Source organism: Aspergillus lentulus (genome assembly GCF_001445615.1).
Source record: "Aspergillus lentulus DNA, contig: Alt05, strain: IFM 54703, whole genome shotgun sequence".
In the NCBI taxonomy this organism is placed as follows: Eukaryota; Fungi; Ascomycota; class Eurotiomycetes; order Eurotiales; family Aspergillaceae; genus Aspergillus; species Aspergillus lentulus.
In genome coordinates this window covers 996,868-1,014,793 of record NW_028322121.1, presented here as the reverse complement: position 1 = coordinate 1,014,793, position 17,926 = coordinate 996,868, and the positions used below count along the sequence as shown (strand labels likewise).

Here is a 17,926-nt window from a genome sequence, read left to right as displayed (position 1 = left end):
ATAATGGAGATCACCGCTATACATCAACCCTAAACCCAGGATTTGACAACTTCCGCTTCTACAATTCATCCTTGCGTCTTGGTGCCACATCGCCTTCTTCTTCTCCTCCCGGGCATACCGCCGGGGTGGTGACAATCATGGAGTAGACACACTTCTCGTCCTCTGTCACTTTGAGGATCTCGTTTTGTTCCCCACACTCCAAGATGACTGTGGTTGACCGAGCTGGTCCGTTCCAGCAGGTCTGCCCATTCGTGTACACAAGAGAAACCCGTTCCTCGGGCACAATCTCGCCGGTCTCGTTGAGCTCGTCCACGCTGACCGAACCGATACGACCGAATTTACCCATCCGAACAGTTGCTCCACCTTTCTTAGGAATCTGTTTGGTCTCGTCCAAGAAGCAATGTTCATACGTATACTCCCCGGAATCCTTGGAGATGCAAACGCCTTTAAGAGCGCGGAAAACGCCTGCCTTTCCATAGTCGGTTTCAAGATCGGCTTGATGGTTTTTCAGCTGAGTGTACAGTTCCGCAAGATTGGTCTTGGTCTTTTCAAGACTCTCGCGAGCTTCGGTCACTGCCTTGGATTCGGCGGTCGAGCCTTCTTCCTTCTTGGGCAGAATGCCGTTGTCCTCGAGGAAGCGCCGAATGGAAATCACTTTATCTTCCACAAACGACACAATAGAAGGAGGCAGGTAAGCTGCCAGCTTGTAGACTATATGGAAGGTCAGCAATCGAACCGGCATACGCAATGAAATAGCTGAAGCACGAACCTGCATCGGTCTCGTCCTCCTCATTTTCCCACTGTTCCCAGTTGACTCCCGATGTGTCGTCATCAGGTTTGGCAATTTCATCCAGATCTCGATCGCGGGCGCTGTTTCCGAGATTGCCCACGTCTTCTCTGGCAGCATACTCCTCCCAGCTGCGCACAGCTCGTTTGACACCCTCGTCGTTGAAATTGGGATTGTATTCGATTTTGAACTTGGACAAGATGTCCTCGAGCTCTTTTAGCCGCGATCGAGCCTCGTCCCTCTCCTTGCGAACCTCTACCAGCGCATTCCGCAGTTCCTCAACCCGTCCTTTGGCCAAGGAAGCAAGGATGTTAACCTTGCCTGCCTTCTTGCCCCTCACCATTTTGCTCTCTTCTCGCTTCTTTACCTCCTCATATTCAGCCTCCATGTCCTTCACCTTCATGTCTAGTGCCTGGATTTCAACTTCGAATCTCCTGATGTGGTCCTCGACTTCCTTTTGCTGTCGGCCGGAATCCACGAGCAGATCCTTCTTCTTCTTGAGGGCAGCCGTCATGGACTTCGCTCTCTTTTCCTCTTGCTTGCGCCATTGCTTGCCAATCTCTTTGCACTTATCTTCGCACTTGGTGCCCCCGACGTGCGCCCATTCGTCACTTCCGTCACAGCAGAATTCGTAGTCGCAGACACCATCATTCACTCGCTGAAAAGAAACATATGACGGTTTATGGCCTTTATTCTTGCAATAAAATCCCGGAAGGGCAAGTGTAAGTTCGAGGTCGCTGTTCCCCGGCCGATCGGCGGCCGTCAGGGGGGAATTACGGGATAAATAAGAACATGCTGACGTTCCAGGCTCATCGCTGCCATCTGGACAGTCACAGTAGTCATCGTTCACGGCAGAGAAGGGGATCTGTATGGCTGGGTTCGATATACAGCTGAATGTCGTTGTGTCTTTGTAGAACTTGGCAACTGGTGCGGGCGAATTGCGCCATTAGCTTCCTCGTATCTTATGAAGTGTTTATAGTAGTTGTGGTCACAAAAGCATCATAACCAAGGCTTTATGGGGGCCGAATATCATGGCAGGCGAACGGAGTCTTCACATGAGCTAAGATGCATGGTAATGGTATACTTACATTCTGGACCGACACCCCGAGGTCTTGCTGTACCATCGCTCGCGGCAGCCGCGGCGGTAGAGCATGCCGCTATGCTCGCAAAGAAGAGCACTCCCTGAGAAAGTATCATGATGCAAGCATTGAGCTTGCTCGTCAATGCCTTGTTGTGCCTGGGACAGTTGTTCTATAGGAATGCGGAGAGAGCTTCTGGCCAGCTGTTGATAAGGCGGCGGAAGCAATCTGGGGAGAATAGACCGGCGCCTTAGTCATCCCGTTATCATTCTTCTGTGGCAAGCGACGACTGATCTGTGAATGAGATTGTCGCAACACTTCTCAGATACTCTATATACGAAATTTCTGGAATTAATCGCTGAAAATATGGGTAATGATGGTGGCAGGTAAGTGTTTTTAATGCGATTCATCAGTGAGATTGTCCATCTAAGGTCTTGCATAGTATCCCCACTCGCCGCGAGCTCGTCAGAGAGGCCGCAAAAGCTCCCAGCACAGCGCAAGTGAAAGAAGCCCAACGTGAAATGCAAGAACACTTTTGGACTACCTGTCCGTTGTCGCATAGACCGTTAGCTCGACCGATTGTCTCCGACTGTGTCGGTAATCTATATAATAAGGATGCAATATTGGAATTTCTGCTTCCCGGTGACGACGCCCAGGGTATCAGCTCTAAAGCAGACTGCGAAGAGATCTTATGCGGGCGAGTGAAAGGACTCCGTGATGTCGTTGAGCTGAAGTTTGAAGTCGATACGGAGCGTGGCGAACACCCATCCAGCAAGCATGATAGACGCGAAGCGTGGATCTGTCCCGTCACTGCTAAGCAGCTAGGTCCGAGTGTGAAGTCGGTCTACCTTGTCCCATGTGGCCATGTCTTTTCAGAAGAAGCCATTCGTCAACTTAAGGACGATAAGTGTCTACAGGTATGTTTCTTGTGAGCCACATCTCAGCGCCGCAACTTGTTGCTAATTAGTCTGCGACGCACAGTGCAACGAGCCCTACGCCGAGGATAATGTCATCCCAATTCTTCCACCGAAAGAATCAGAAAAACAACGGCTGATGGCGAGAGCACAAAAGCTAGCCGAGCAAGGGCTCACTCATTCCCTCAAGAAAGCTCCTGGCTCTAAAAAGCGCAAGAAGCATGCTAATGGAGATTCCGCCGAGACTGAAGCCACTACCGAAGCAGACTCCAAGCCAGCCCTGGCTTCGTACTCACAAAAGGATCGGGCTGCAGCCTCGAGTCGAAGTAATACCTCGACTCCGACTCCCAATGCATCAAATGGTATCAAGAACGCCTCGACTGCGATGCTGACCGCGCGAGTCCTGGAAGAGGAGAACGAGAAGAAAAGGCGTCGGAAAATAATGGGTGCGAACGAGAATATTAGCAGTCTTTTTACTAAAAGGTCTGGAGACGTCAAGTCCACCAATAGTGACTATATGACGAGAGGCTACACGATGCCCTCTAAGAGATAATGAGCTCTAATGTGTGCATTCTGAAGGCGTTCGGCGTTAACGGGGTATGCTTGTCGGCTACTGCACCGGCTCTTCTGATAAATCCAATATTCGATAGACGCTTTAACACTAACTCGATGCTGTAAATATTCCAAAAGGATATTTCATGTATTGTACAGATATTCCCCATTCAGAAGAGAAAGAAAAAATGCTACCTAATCAAACTATATGACATAGTGTAACATTCTGAACCCGAGACACATTTATTCAATAAGGCCTCTTGCACGAAGTTCAGATTCAATGATCTTTTTCCGACCCAATTCCTCATCCTTGTGCAAAGCTGTCTGTCGCTTGGTAAAGAGCTTGACGTTAGGCAGGTGCTGAAGCTCGGGGTTGTTGACCAATTGATCGGCCAACTTGGTGGGCTTCGGATTGACGACTCCCTCAAGGTATTCCACGGCCTGCTTGACAGTGGAGATCGAATGCATGACAGGATCAGGGAAATAGTGACCGCTCAACTGAGACAGTCTCTTCAGGAACTATGATTAACGGGAAGTTAGCAGAATGCCTCAATTAGATACTAAATCAAAGATGCGAGATAACTTACAGCAAACTTAGTTTCTGGATCGTTCAATGACAGGGAGAGGAATCCCTTATCCTGCACACTACGGTAACCGAAGAATGGAGGGGTGGGGGCCTGCGATATCGAGTCTTCGACGGGTTCCTCATGTTCCTCTGTCTCAGCGTCCTCTTGCACTTCTTCCTCGGTTGGTGCTGCAGTCGTATCGGCTCCTCCACCAATCTGCTCGAAGATGTAAACGAGAACATCCTTCGATTCGTCGTCCGGATAGACCAAAGATTGGCCCCATTGACTCTCTGCATTCGGCTCGATCTTGCACTTCCAGATCAGTTTGAAAACGGGCTTTTCATGTTCCACGACGTCGCAGATCTTCGTGAGCGGCTTCTTCAGCGCATGCATCAGGCAGATTTCGACTGCGGCTTGGTGAGCGGCCAAATGAAGGTGGCCCTCCTTGGTCAGTTTCTTCTTGAGCATGAAGCTGGATTCACAGTGAGTAAAGAGCTCGTTGTCATTCACCGAAGCTGCCGCGGCCGCGAAAAAAGTGCGTAACGGCCTGCAGAGAAAAGAGTAGCAAACTTACGGATTGAACGCATCAGCTTCCGTAGGGGGAAGGTCTGACCACTTCCCTAGGTGACCAACACGAGGAAGACCCTCCCATGTCGTTGCAGGCTCGTAGGTATCAGATAAGGCATCCTCGCTCTGGGTTTCCAGAGCTTCAGTGGACGCGCGAGCCGGTTCTTCCTCTTGTTGTCCAGGCTGCTTCTTCCATTTCCGCTCAAGAACACCTTCGCCTCCATATGGATCTTTCAAGCCTGGCGGATTGTCCGTTCCCCAAATCTTGCGGCGCACTCGTTCGGTGAGCGGTGTTGCGTTCGAGGCATTTCGCAGGAATTGACGGACAAGGACGGGGCGCGGCCGCACGTCCTGTCTACAGATCGAACAAACGTAAAGGGTTCTGGAGCCCTGAAGGGGTGACACCTCCAGGTTCAATATCCGCAGTGATTGACGCATGACTGGGGCGTTGCGGAAATTGTTGACTATCCACCACCGAAAAGTTTCATGATGCCGAGCGATCTTCCGCAGTGTTGTCACGTGACTTAAAATAGTCTTGGCACCACAACCAATCCATTGCTCACTGTTTCTGATTATTTTGGAGGAAATTCATACAATCATTCGGATAGAAGGATAGGTGTGGAACATAGCAAAGGGATATCTAGTTTAACGCTATGATGTACATACATGTCTTTACGCCGTTATCATAACATAGATACACCACAATTGATACCAGATGGAATCAACACATTTACTCCCGAACAAACATACCGGCCATACCCATGCCAGTTCCGATGCACATACTGACTACACCAACGTCCTGCCCAGTGCGTTGGAGCTCAGGTAGCAAGGTGGCAAGCTGCCTGGCACCAGTAGCACCCAAGGGGTGACCAATCGCAATGGCACCACCCTTGGGATTAACCTTGGCCTCGTCAATTCCAAGCTTGCGCACAGAGTAAAGAGCCTGCGAGGCGAAAGCCTCGTTAATCTCCCAGATACCGACGTCGGAAACGTTCATGCCGACAAGTTCAAGAAGCTTGGGTATGGCAACTGCGGGTCCCACACCCATCTCATCGGGAGCACATCCAGCCACAGCGGTGGCAACCCAGCGAGCCTGGATTGAAGCAGTCAAGCCAAGCTCCGTAGCGGTAGAACGGCGCATCAACAAAGCAGCAGCGGCACCATCGCTGACCTGCGAGCTGTTTCCGGCGGTGCTAGTGCCATCTGCCTTGAAGGCAGGCTTCAAAGTTGCCATCTTCTCAGCAGAAATGTTATGACGGATACCGTCATCTTTTGTCACGGTAATCTCCTTGGGCACCGCGTCAGGATTCTCTGGGTCAAAACAAAGGGTCTTGACTGGCACGATTTCAGCGTCAAACAGGCCAGCATTTTGGGCAGCTGAAGCCTTCTTGTGCGACTCGGCTGCGAATGCATCCTGATCCGCCCTCGAGATACCGTAGCGGGCGGCAACGTTCTCAGACGTAATTCCCATAGGCATAATGCAGTCTCTAGCATCCTTGGATGGCGACTCTTTCAATTCTGGCCATAAAACTGTCGGGATAGCACGGGACCCGTAGTTCCGGGTCATAGACTCCATACCACCACCAACGCCAATGTTCAGTGCACCTGCACGAATTCCATTACCAATGGCTGTGATAGCAGCCAGACCGGACGAGCATTGCCTGTTGATTGTGTGGAAGGGGACTGAGTGAGGGAAGCCGGCGTGGATCTGAGCCATGCGCCCTGCTTTGGCACCGCCTAGTTCCTGAAGGACCGAGCCGATAGCGACATCATCAATCAGAGCTGGGTCGAGATTCGGGTTCGCCTCGAGAGTTGCTTTGAGCACGTGGGTGAGAAGCTCTTCGGGATAAGCATCCTTGAATCCACCCTTCTTCGCGCGGGTTACTGGTGTACGGAGTGCGGAGAGAATGACGATATCTGAAGGGGACTTCTGGAGGGCCTGGCGAAGGCCGCGGGGAACAGGAGAAGCCATTCGAACGTCTGTGAAAGTGGTCTGTGGCCGCCACAATCGGAGACAGGCGCCTGTCGAGATTATTCTAGGTCGAGAGAGAGTCAAGCTGGGCGAAGTTGCGTGGCCGAGACAGTGACCGTATATCCTCCAATACACCTTCAACGAGCAGTATTAGTGAATTTCGCCTCCGATTGCCCAGGAATATTAGGACCCGGCAAAATACTTATATAGAAGAGGCTACCCGGCTGGAGTCCGGGGTTCGGGACCCGTCTTGCCTAGACGAGGCGTTGAAGCTGCCATTGAACTGCCGGCAATGAAGTTCGGCTAAGGGATCTGCCGCCGACAGCAGCGGAGGCAATCTGAGGATGGCAAGATGTGGGGATGTTATCGTTCATAAAATGCACCACATGCAACCTGAAGGCCTCGTTGTCATATTCAGCTCCCATTCATATTGTTCGTTTGTTTCCTGCCTACTCGGACTATTTCGAAGGTCATCTGGCTCGTCTTGCTTACACCTTCGCGCACCATTTGTTTTTCGGATATCTGGTAGGGGGAAATCCGACCCCTAATCGGATTGCGGTGGCTTACGTCATCGGTCTCGGATCGGTTTGTCGGAAATGAGAAAACATCAAGTGAATTCAAGCATCTACCTTACCTTTCTACATGTCTTGCCTCCCCTGGGCCAGTTGGGAAAGATTGTGTAGAATAGAAAGGTTGAAAGTTTTCATTCATAGGGACTATTGAGCATTGACAAATGTGGGTTGCGTGGCCCCATCATTATGAACATTGAAGCTCTGTGACGTCTCTGAACCGTTGCTTCCATGGGTATATTGGTTTCAAGAGCACTCAACAAGATGAATCATGACGGTAAAACAGGTATCATCAGAAAGGTCGCATGGTGGTGAATGAGGGATTATACATGTTGTCGTAAGTCGGACAAAAGATGTCAATTGCGGATAATATGGCTGTAGTGGCCCGGGACCTTGCGCAGGCATTTGTCGCAATCAGCTCGAAATCCCATGGCAAAGGATACCTTCTTCTTCTTTAAATGGAGTCCGTTTACATAGCCGGACCGTGTGGCTTGCTGTTGAGATTCAGTCGTGCCGAACCACTGCGACGGGTCTCGTTGAAATGGGGAGAGCGCCGGGGATGTTGATCGAGATGCACCACTTGTCATCTCTGCATCACTCGTAGAGCACTTTCCATGAGAAGCGGCAATATCGTCCTCGCTGATTGGACTTGGGAGACGCTGAGTGGAACCAACAGTTTCTTGACTACTCTCGGTAGACAGCTTTCGAGGACGGCCACTCTTATTTGTAGATTCCACGAAGCCCTGATCCATCACTTGCACGGACGGATTGCCTGCGGAATCATGTTCGGATATACTGAATACTTTAGCTTGTTCGCTGATGTTGAGGAACTGATTGACAAGATGGTGTGGGATTGGTGACGGTTGAACGCTTCCGTTCTGAGGCGTGCTGCCTGGCCAGTCGTGCGGGATCTCATTGCTAGTAAAGTTATAGGGATCCCCTATGCTGTCGACGTCCATCGTGGTGCTAAATACAGGAACGGAGGAGTTAAGGTTCTGCGGAACACAACGCGAGGCGTTTACGGCTGCCGTTGTAGGATCGTGTAACGTTCTAGTGATGCCATCGTCATCATCATCTGACGACTCGGCAGGAGTCAAAGTAGGTATACCAGGCCGGTTTGACGCCTGGCAAGCTTCGGTGTAGGAGAGTCCTCGGTTATCTGGCGAGGTGCGCAAGGCTAGAGGGCGTGGTTTCTGGACGCGCGGCTATCAGTAGTTGTAGTGTGGATGACTTGCAGGCAAGAAAAAGTGCAACATGAATCGGGTAGGCCGCAGATTGGCCTTGCTTCAACAGAATGATCATGGCATCCATCGGAAAGAATACGGACCTTGTTCCCCCTGGGCCCAATTTCAGCATCACCCGTCAGCTCATCTGGCTCCCTCTGTCGTTTTGAGAACCCTAACATGACCTCCTCATCATCCCACTGAAGACGGTGACCCTCCCGGGTAAAAAAGGTCAAGGTATGATGTGATTATACAGCTAGAATGGATTAAGAATGGATGTTCAAGCCTGCATTCAGTCGATATGCATCGATTGAAATATTTGAAAAGGAAGGGGCAGTGAGAAATCTCCCTAACTTGAGGCCAGCATACACATCAACGAGAACGGTGAAGAGAACGATGCAGAGGAAGCAAACCAGTAAGCAGGCGTTGTATGGGAGCTCTGAATAACCTAGTCCGGACTAGTTGCTCACCAATCCACAAGGTACTAAGATCCTAAGACTGAGCTTCCTCACTGTCCCTTAGCCTCGAAAGCGGAGTAGCGGACCGAAGTGGAGAACAATTTAATGCTTTGCTTATCTGACTACTTATCGCTAAATAGTGAGGTACACATCGGCTTACTACCACTATATCGATCACGCTAGCAGTATGCTCATGTTACTCTAACCATGCGCCTTGTAGACTGATTGTCCCTAGACAGAAACTACCCCTTCATCTCCTCTTTTTACAAGATTCATAAGTAGGTAGTCTGTGGCCTACTTGCATCAGTATGGTTCATTTTATAATATAGGTTTGTCTGATTTGTCACCAGCCTGAACCTGCATCATGTGTACTTCCAGTATTCAGTCCTGTATCTTACTAGTTTACTTCAAGTATCGTTCTCAAGGACATGAAGTTCATACCACGTAGGACTGCGGACGTCATCTGCATGAGTGATGACTGCAAATAGTGATTCAGTTTTAGTCAGATCAAGAAACTCGAGCTTACTTTTCAGATTGACCTCCAATCAGTAAGGGACTCTGTAGGGGTCTAGACTTCTTTGGCCGACATGAAGTACTACAACAACTCGGTGTTACAACTATCTAGATACTTGAGTGGTGGTCAATGTGCGGTGAGATTGATTACAGAATAAAATCTGCAGTAAGGTGCCTACATCTAATTCTTACAGGATCGAATCGAGGCGTCAGGTACGGAGTAAAAGAGTGGCACAAGTCCAATGCTTAAAGTCATGAACCGACGAGTTAGAAGTGCAGTATGGACTGTGACAACACTGAGTTTTGTCTTGTCTTATTGAAAATAGAAAGGGTGATGGGGTTTATTCTCGAAGTGGTAGAAAGAAGATCTCAAGCATATATTTCCATGCTGTAAGTACCTGGTACTTCCATTCAACAGTACAGAGCTGTCAGATCCTTAAGATACTTAACTATGTACTTAAAAGTACCGTGTACCTAGGTACATCATCCAGATTCCATGCGACCGACCGAGTAATTACAATACCAGTCTTTAAGTGGTCAGCTTATTATGATTTGGGTTGCATGTTTTCCTCTGTGTGAATCATTTTGTTAAGGTACCCCACTTAGGATACAGGATCTGCAATTTTACTCTTCTGTTATACCTCTCTACTCGTATCCCATCTGGCATAAATAACCACTTTCATATCGCCATCCTACCTTGTGACTAACGTCGCTTTTTCAATTGGTTCGAAGTCTTTTTGTTCATTAGTTTTTGCTGCTTCCACTTGGGTCTTGACTACAAAAACCACTGCTCCGTCTTCTCCTAAAGCTCAGAAGTTTTTTTTTTTTCGACTCCGACATCGCTGCAACCCCACGATAAATCATGCCCCTCGTAAAAACTACTGAGGTCAACGAGGACACTCGTGGTAAGTGTCTCTTCTTTGATATACTAGAAACTACTCGTCTCTCTAATCGATTTAACTTCCTCTTCAGTCCTGGGATATGACCCATTGCTTTCCCCCCAGTTCCTCCAGTCCGAGATCCCTGCTGTGAGTCACCTATTTCTCAGCCCTGTTCCTGGCCAGCCTCAAACAATATCGGACTACAAATCCTCTTCAGAAATGCCAAATAAACCATCCCGTGAAAAGTATAGCATTGGGGCTGACCAATTTTGTTGCAGCCTGCCCATGCGATTGAGGCAGTCCGATCTGGCCGTAACCAGGCCATTGAGATCATCGAACAACGCGATGACCGCCTCCTGGTTGTTGTAGGCCCATGCTCGATTCATGACCCCGCTACAGCGCTCGAGTATGCGACCCGGCTGAAGGAGCTCTCTCAAAAGCTTTCTGGAGAGCTCTGTGTGATTATGCGTGCCTACCTGGAGAAGCCCCGCACAACAGTTGGCTGGAAGGGTCTGATCAACGACCCGGATATTGACGAAACCTACAACATCAACAAGGGTCTGCGTGTCTCTCGTAAGCTCTATGCTGATCTTACTGGTATGGGAATGCCCATTGCTAGCGAGATGCTCGATACCATTTCCCCTCAGTACCTTGCCGATCTCATCTCCCTTGGAGCTATTGGTGCTCGTACGACGGAATCGCAACTGCACCGTGAGCTGGCCTCTGGCCTGAGTTTTCCTATTGGCTACAAGAACGGTACGGATGGCAACCTCACAGTTGCTATCGATGCCATTGGAGCTGCCTCCCACCCCCACCGTTTCCTTGGTGTGACCAAGCAAGGCCTTGCTGCCATCACCAAGACGTCAGGCAACGAGCACGGCTTTGTGATTCTGCGTGGTGGTAACAAGGGTACGAACTACGATCGAGCGAGCATTAAGAGCGCCCGTGAGGCCCTGCGGGCCAAGAAGCAGCGCGAGGTGGTCATGGTGGATTGCTCTCATGGAAACTCGAAGAAGGATCACCGCAATCAGCCTCTCGTTGCCAAGGAGGTGGCAGACCAGCTGCGTGAGGGCGAAGACGCCATTATTGGCGTCATGATTGAGTCCAACATCAATGAAGGCAACCAGAAAGTGCCCCCTGAGGGTCCCTCAGGACTTCTCAAAGGTGTCAGCATTACGGATGCTTGCATCAACTGGGAAACAACTGTTACTGTGTTGGAGGACCTCGCTGATGCAGTCCGTACCAGAAGGACCGCCAAAGCTTCTAAATCGAATGGTGTCTCGCAATAAGCAGTCCCCTTGGGGCAGTTTCCGAGGCATCTCTTCCTTGGTGATCCACCTAAGCGCTCTTTTGATTCAGACACCAGGGCCATCGTGCCATTCCCCATTTGAATTTATCTTCTCTTCGGTCAAAATTTGGCGACGATTATCTTCCATGAGCTCTCTAAGTAATTCACCATTGGGTTTGGGGAACCAGACTGAAGCAAAAGTTTCCTGAACCTTGTCTTTCTCAGTTGATGATGTCTTTGGGCTTCTTATAACGTTCGATTCCAGTAAGTGCAGCTGGCGTTTCAGGGCACAAATCGACCTTCCTTTCAGTGGGTAGACAGGGTGCAATGATATAGGAACCCGTAAATGGTCTTTTGTACATATAGACCCACACTTGATGATCTATTTCTGTTAAGCACAGGTAGCGGAGCCAAGTGACCAAGGTGGAAGCAGATTATATGTACACAGTAAGAGAGGGAGCCAGTATTACATAGGTCAAGGCAAGACAGAAAGCTCAAGGGATACCGTATACAGACGCCACAACCCCTGGGAAATGATGGGAATGAAAGGAGATGAGAGACTGAGACACATGCCATGCAAGAATGATAGGAACATTCGGCAACATCGTTGGAAGATAGAGCGTGGAGAAGTCGAAGATATGCCTGATTCTGCTTTATTGGTAGGTATATGTCACTTTCACCGTCCGGTAAGCCAGCTTTTCCAGCTTCGTGTTGACTGCTTCGCAGCGGTTTCCACATTCTCAGCAAGAACATCCAGCTGTCCTGGCTGTGCCGGCATTGGCACTGTTTCGGCGGCCGTCCTCGACTTAGAATCTTCCGCAGCCTTCGCGTTGAGGGCCTCAAGCACTCCCACTTTGTTAACGGCAGCCCCGTCAACGTTTGACGATAAATCGGAAGTTGACTCGTCCTGCTTTAGTCCACCAAACAGGTATTCCTTGGCCCGGTTCCACGGTCTCTGAGCCTTTGCCTCCTCCTTCTTCCGCTTCATAATTGCGCCGATTTCCTCGTTCTTGATTAGCTCGAGTTGCTCTGGTGTTGCGGATCCGCTGGCATAAGCTGCCTTTGCATCTTGCAGCTTCTGCATTTCCTTCTCAACCCACAACACTCGCTGACGACGGTTGTATAGTGTCAAGGAGACCATAGAATAAACCGTGAGGACACCGCAGATACCTAGTCAGAAACAGAACATATTAGCACATTCCGACCATCCCGTAACCTTCACCTGCAATCAACAAGACTTGAGCTTGGAGGGTTGCCGCTTGGCATGCTTCCTAAACACCTACCGGACGCGGTGATCAAACTGTAGACCATGACCTTATGCGCCTTGTTCGCAAATCTGCGCCCTACATCAATCATTTGATCGACGCGCGTGGTTGACTGGGCCAGCCGAGCCGCCCGTGCCTGGGCTCGCAATCGCTCGACCTTTTCCTTCGGAGTCTCTGGTCTTTCGCCGGGTCCCCGTGTGGTGTTTTTCTTTGACTCTGCCATGAAGCTGGGGAGCTTGTATGGTGTTCCCCCCGGCTTGGAGCTGGCATAGGGCCCTGTGGCTGTGAATCGTGTCGCGTCGGCTGCGGACCTGGACATGGTATCGGGACAGGGGCTTCGTATCAATTTGTTTCGATCCAGTCGTTTTTGCTTTTCTGTTTGCCGTATAATGTAAACAAGCTGCCCTCCCCAACCACGTATATTTTGACGTCAACTCTAGTATTATTCCGGCAAATTCCAAGGGCAGCGGAGGTGGCAGATCGCGGAAGCAGCACAAGCGGCGTGGAAGGTTAGATCGGGAAAATTTCAGCGGAATGGACAGGAGGAGAGCCAAGGCCCGCACATCGCCCACTAGACAAATGTCATCCCATACTTCCATAGTACATCTACGTCCATCGCTCAGATATTTCTTTCGCGTGGAATCTAAGTTTTTCGTTGAATCATTCCATGGACATAAGACTCATAATTAAACGTTATAAATCTTTTCAGCATCTCGCTGTCCGATTGTTCCCTTTCATCAACAATGAATGCGGAGGGCTATAACTCCGCAGATCTGACGTCTGTTTTGAGGACGCTATCAGCTCTGTCAAATAATCAAAGTCATCAGGATTATCAAAACAATCCCCCTTCAGCCCATATATCATCTCATGCCCCCGTCCAACAAAGAACGCAGGACGAGGAAGACGACTCGTATGAGCCTGCAGAAGCTTCACCCCCATTTGCTGTAGCCCAAGTACATTCAACTTATCAAAGAACCACAGGGGCTCGTGCGCCCTCAGCTCAAGCTCCCCTGCATCCTAATGCATCAAGCAGTATCGCGGACTCTTCTTCCATCACCACATGGCCTGCCGCACTACGACATGTGATGCGGGAAGTATCCCAGAATGAAGACGCACAACGACGAATTCGACGACTGATCCAAAGCCAGCACGACCACGAGAGACAGTGGTGGCAAGGACGAGAAGCGTTGCTCCAGAAGCAGAAGGCTCGTGTAGAGAAGAAGAAAGAGCTAGATGCAGTTTTGTAAGTCATTGCTGGATCATCCACCATTGCCTGCGATAGCCGGTCCGGCCCGTCTATTGCCATATACATTCCTGCAGCTGTACTGATGTGATTCCTCCAGGCGCTTTGTTGGGGCACCGGTCGATGATACAAAACAAGTCTCGGTATGTTCTATGCCTCCTTACACCGTGAAAGGAAAGAAGAGAGCTTTTTCATGGAGACCTGAGACTAATCAAACTCCCGCCTACTCGTTCAGACAGCCGAAGAAGATCAAGCAGAGTTGAAAAACTACAACGCGAAGGTCTACAGAGCTTCCAAACAGATGGCGGAAGCGATGACATTCGAGCTTCGACGTCTGGGGATTCCCTTTTTCACTATCAAGGAAAGCCTGATCTCTGACGCCCCGAAAGCTCCCCAACATGGAATTTCCAGACGCCTTCAATCCACTGAATCGGCCAGTCAACACCAGGCCTTGCTCTCGAGGGACGAATTGTCCGTGCTCCAGCGTCGAATGCTGGAGTTGCTGCAAGATCTCTGCAAGGAATGAGTCTCTTGTCCGCGCAAGTTGTCGCATTGTTCCATCAAATAATGCCTTCGCTTGACGTTCGTCCAGATTGATGGCCTGCGACTTCACAGACATGGCAATCTGTCCCGTGCGATGCACCATTACTCGGTTGTTGGCTCTACCCTGTGGCTATGTTCTACCTTTCAGAAGCGTCAGAGGGTCGAGTGAACTTCGTTCGGCAGCAGTCCAACCCTCGTATGCTATCTTTGGGCCAAACACAATGAACAGCGATCAGTCGACTTGGAAAGACCCGATGCTTTTGATCTGTGGCTATCATTATGTACATCGAAAGTCTAAACCACAAACCGCCAGTTCGAACCCTCTATACCAGACGCCTAGAGACCCCTGCTTCATCCATCTCTTCGAGCCTTATATGCAATATCAAACAAATCGCAGAACCGCAACTAAAAGAGAGTCTCGTGATATGGAAACGATGGGCTAGAGATAAGCTGGGGATAACAATAACAGTCGACCATACGCACAACACCGTTAATGCAAGTTGAAAGGCAATGGAAAAGAGATCAAGAGTATGAAAGACACGCCTCGCAGGGAGGGTGTGAACACAACAACCTCAAGTGTTGGTCTCCATAAGAGTGAGAATTCTTTATTCTTACTTCTGATCCGCCACAGCTACGGCAACTGCAACTGCAGCCCCCAAGATAGCACTCTCTGGCGCTAATTCAAGGCGAATATAAGGACTCGTAGCAGGATCTAATGACCCCTGCGACGAATTAGTTTGCTGGGTGAGCTGGTTGAGGTACTCCTGGCAGCGATCTCTGAAGCCAGGATATTTGTTGATGACACTACCATCACATGCGATGGACAAACTCCGAGAGTCTTCCTCACTCTCTACAATCGTGATTTCCTGAGTATCCTTGACAGAGGATGCTTTTGATTCTGTCGGGTCGGAGAATTCTGCATCATTGCGTAGGCACCACATACTGTGGATCGCGGTTGCCAGATAACCCGCCGCGCGCTTCGATACGATCTGACAAATTCGTCGCAAGAAGCGCAGGTCTTCGACAGATGGAGATACTGGGAACGTATGCTCTTTCTGGAGGAGAGATGCTGAAGGGACCAGTGATGGTGACGTGTCTGCTTCGAGGAACGCAACAATGCTGGTATCGAAGGAGTAAGGGTCTCGCATGGAATGAGGAAGCTCGCCTCCAAACAAGTTCGCAGTTTCGACGGCCTCTGCGATGATGAGTCGGACAATTTCACCCAGGTAGCGTCCAGTAACCATGTACTCCAATGGCTGGTAATCAGGCCGCAAGTGAGTCCGGTTGAGGATGTCATCCCATCGGGTCATAGGCAAAATTCCACCACCAAACATGCTCAGCTCACTGTTGATAATCACATGCTTGGCGTAATCAAACCAGCCTGGCGGTCTGGTGCCAAACTTGGTTAACCCTATCTCCTGCACAGGAAAGTGAACCGCAACATTGGTTCCAGTTCCGAGGATTAGAGACATGCGTGTTTTAGGGTCGACATACGCTCGCGAAAGAAGCGCTGCGGAACTGTCATTCACTATTGCGTCGACTCGTACGTTGAGGCTCCGTCTCCGGCATGATTGGACGATCAGATCTCCCAACTCCTGACCAAGGGTACCGTTGGAACACAAGAACCCTTTTCCCATGTGAATCACCAGGCCACTGCTGATGGATGTCTGCTCAATCGGAAAAGACCATGACAATCCCATTGAGAGAGGCACGGCTTCCCGACCATAGTCAGCACCCACCGCACTTAGCATTGACTCAATCTTCTCGGCCATCCAATCGAAGAACAAGGTCCCTTCCAACAGCTTCACATCGTTATCGATTGGAGATGACGACTCTTGAAGAATCTTCATTGCTCCTGCGCCTCCTAATTCAATCAAGGCGACTCGGAATGTCGATCCCCCAACATCCAAAGCCAGATACGTCCCTTTCTCAGTTCCTGACGGCAGTGCATGGTTGTACGATGGCAACATGCACACCGGGCTGGACTGTAGGCACGACTTGAATTGTTCTCGGATCTTTTCTGACATGATAATCATATTGCGCAAAGACAATGGTGCAGTGAAGAGGCGGTCGACTTCCTCGACAAAATTGTCGAGCGTCCGACGTCGCCAGTAGGCGCCATGGAAAGCCTTCCGCCGCTTACGCGAGGGATCCCGGAACAATGAAGGGAACAAGATCATTGCCTCTAATGCAGCGACAATGTTGGAGAAGAGCTCCTGCATCCTGTGCAGGACTTTGACTAGAGGAGCTGTCATGGCTGAAGCGGCAACGATGGTACGCTAGCAGTTTACCTAAGGAGGCCAACAAAAGCGACAATACGTACAGCCAAGTCTGCAGACGGACAACGGATGGGACGATGTTTAATAGTGGAAGACAAGACGAGACTGATACCGATTTATACAACGATGCATCTGAAGACTCGGGTAAAGTATGGGGTGAGCAGAGGAGTAAATAATAGAAGGCCCACCGAGGCTGATGGTGGTTAGAAAGTTGACAGCTCAGCTTCAGAACGAGTGCGTCCACGATAAAGTGAACGGTGCCAATAAAGACCAGGTCCCTTTCTGTCAATGGAGCCCAGTAGCATGTATGAAGAACGAAGGTGACACCAATGAAAGTGTCAAGTCAGGTCTTTGTTCGACTGGCAATGTGGAGCCACCTTCTTTCCTTGCAGATGTCGAGCCGCGAGGTAAGATGGAGAGGAAGGTAGACCAAGAGGAAGATACGGAGAATATGCCCAAGCAAGGGAAGAATAGAAGCAATCGAATCAACAGAGGTGGACGGGACTCTCCACAGAACGGTGCCAGATGGGAAAAAAAGAAAGGTTCAATGCTGTAGTTGCACGAAGGCCGCCAAGTTGAAGGTGGTGGTGGTGGGTGAGATGGTTGTTGTAGAGGTCGTAGCAGTCAAAATTAGTTTCAGGTCAGGGTCCGTTGTGAGTGTAGAGTAGTATTATTATTATATTATAGAATAGTACCGTAGTAACAGTCGTTAGTCGTAGTCAATGGAGGGTGACGGGGACTATAGATGGTTGGAGCATGGATCAACGCGTGTCCATTCCAGAAGAGATTGTCACAAGGGGGAGAGGAGGAGTAAAGGGAACTACTTGAAGCAACGATAACAACTGCAAGGAGGAAGCGAGGCAAGAGAAGACGTTTGAAGATAGATGATCTCGATCATGAACCCAAAAAGAAGTAATGTAAACTTTAAAAAAAGACGGGAAAACGGAAATAGGGAAAGCAAAAATAATGGGATGGCGATACCATGATAGATACTACCAGATTATGGTTCTGTTGGGAGAGTGCAACATAACAGTGCCCATTTGGGCCCTCAGTCCGTCAGGTATGGTAGTATTGTATCGTAATTACTTTCCATCATCTGCTACCTTACTACCTACCTACCTGTCCTGAGCAGTAATAACTAACTGGACTCGAGAGAGACGATCAACCAGATCGTCCAAATCCTTCCAGGGGCACGGAGGAAACTACTGTTGATTTTCATCATGACGG

General features: G+C 49.7%; 9 protein-coding genes across 9 annotated transcripts; 3 read left to right on the top strand and 6 right to left on the bottom strand.

The window, feature by feature from the left end:
- Window positions 1–58: 58 nt before the first annotated feature.
- On the bottom strand, window positions 59–1,984 carry ALT_2984 (glucosidase 2 subunit beta; the record flags this gene model as incomplete). The annotated part of the gene is made up of 3 exons (XM_089599471.1): window positions 59–711; window positions 770–1,609; window positions 1,876–1,984. 3 exons carry the CDS (start codon window positions 1,982–1,984, stop codon window positions 59–61), a joined length of 1,602 nt encoding a protein of 533 aa, XP_089456214.1.
- Window positions 1,985–2,232: 248 nt separating this feature from the next.
- On the top strand, window positions 2,233–3,333 carry ALT_2983 (replication termination factor 2; the record flags this gene model as incomplete). Its single annotated transcript, XM_033563580.1, has 3 exons — window positions 2,233–2,252; window positions 2,309–2,783; window positions 2,848–3,333. 3 exons carry the CDS (start codon window positions 2,233–2,235, stop codon window positions 3,331–3,333), a joined length of 981 nt encoding a protein of 326 aa, XP_033419471.1.
- A 242-nt stretch (window positions 3,334–3,575) lies between these two features.
- Window positions 3,576–4,903, bottom strand: ALT_2982 (mitochondrial 54S ribosomal mL50 protein; the record flags this gene model as incomplete). The annotated part of the gene is made up of 3 exons (XM_033563579.1): window positions 3,576–3,851; window positions 3,920–4,370; window positions 4,473–4,903. The coding sequence occupies 3 exons, from the start codon at window positions 4,901–4,903 to the stop codon at window positions 3,576–3,578; spliced, it is 1,158 nt and encodes a 385-aa protein (XP_033419470.1).
- Window positions 4,904–5,195: 292 nt separating this feature from the next.
- ALT_2981 (thiolase family protein) lies at window positions 5,196–6,437 on the bottom strand (the record flags this gene model as incomplete). Its single annotated transcript, XM_033563578.2, has 1 exon — window positions 5,196–6,437. The coding sequence occupies one exon, from the start codon at window positions 6,435–6,437 to the stop codon at window positions 5,196–5,198; it is 1,242 nt and encodes a 413-aa protein (XP_033419469.1).
- Window positions 6,438–7,362: 925 nt separating this feature from the next.
- Window positions 7,363–8,411, bottom strand: ALT_2980 (uncharacterized protein; the record flags this gene model as incomplete). Its single annotated transcript, XM_089599470.1, has 2 exons — window positions 7,363–8,211; window positions 8,334–8,411. The coding sequence occupies 2 exons, from the start codon at window positions 8,409–8,411 to the stop codon at window positions 7,363–7,365; spliced, it is 927 nt and encodes a 308-aa protein (XP_089456213.1).
- A 1,651-nt stretch (window positions 8,412–10,062) lies between these two features.
- ALT_2979 (3-deoxy-7-phosphoheptulonate synthase) lies at window positions 10,063–11,370 on the top strand (the record flags this gene model as incomplete). The annotated part of the gene is made up of 3 exons (XM_033563576.1): window positions 10,063–10,105; window positions 10,173–10,228; window positions 10,360–11,370. 3 exons carry the CDS (start codon window positions 10,063–10,065, stop codon window positions 11,368–11,370), a joined length of 1,110 nt encoding a protein of 369 aa, XP_033419467.1.
- A 675-nt stretch (window positions 11,371–12,045) lies between these two features.
- Window positions 12,046–12,953, bottom strand: ALT_2978 (cytochrome c oxidase assembly protein COX14; the record flags this gene model as incomplete). The annotated part of the gene is made up of 2 exons (XM_033563575.1): window positions 12,046–12,539; window positions 12,653–12,953. The coding sequence occupies 2 exons, from the start codon at window positions 12,951–12,953 to the stop codon at window positions 12,046–12,048; spliced, it is 795 nt and encodes a 264-aa protein (XP_033419466.1).
- A 424-nt stretch (window positions 12,954–13,377) lies between these two features.
- Window positions 13,378–14,403, top strand: ALT_2977 (DUF2458 domain-containing protein; the record flags this gene model as incomplete). The annotated part of the gene is made up of 3 exons (XM_033563574.2): window positions 13,378–13,877; window positions 13,978–14,020; window positions 14,113–14,403. The coding sequence occupies 3 exons, from the start codon at window positions 13,378–13,380 to the stop codon at window positions 14,401–14,403; spliced, it is 834 nt and encodes a 277-aa protein (XP_033419465.2).
- A 628-nt stretch (window positions 14,404–15,031) lies between these two features.
- Window positions 15,032–16,642, bottom strand: ALT_2976 (putative hexokinase; the record flags this gene model as incomplete). The annotated part of the gene is made up of 1 exon (XM_033563573.2): window positions 15,032–16,642. One exon carries the CDS (start codon window positions 16,640–16,642, stop codon window positions 15,032–15,034), a length of 1,611 nt encoding a protein of 536 aa, XP_033419464.2.
- Between the last annotated feature and the right edge of the window lie 1,284 nt (window positions 16,643–17,926).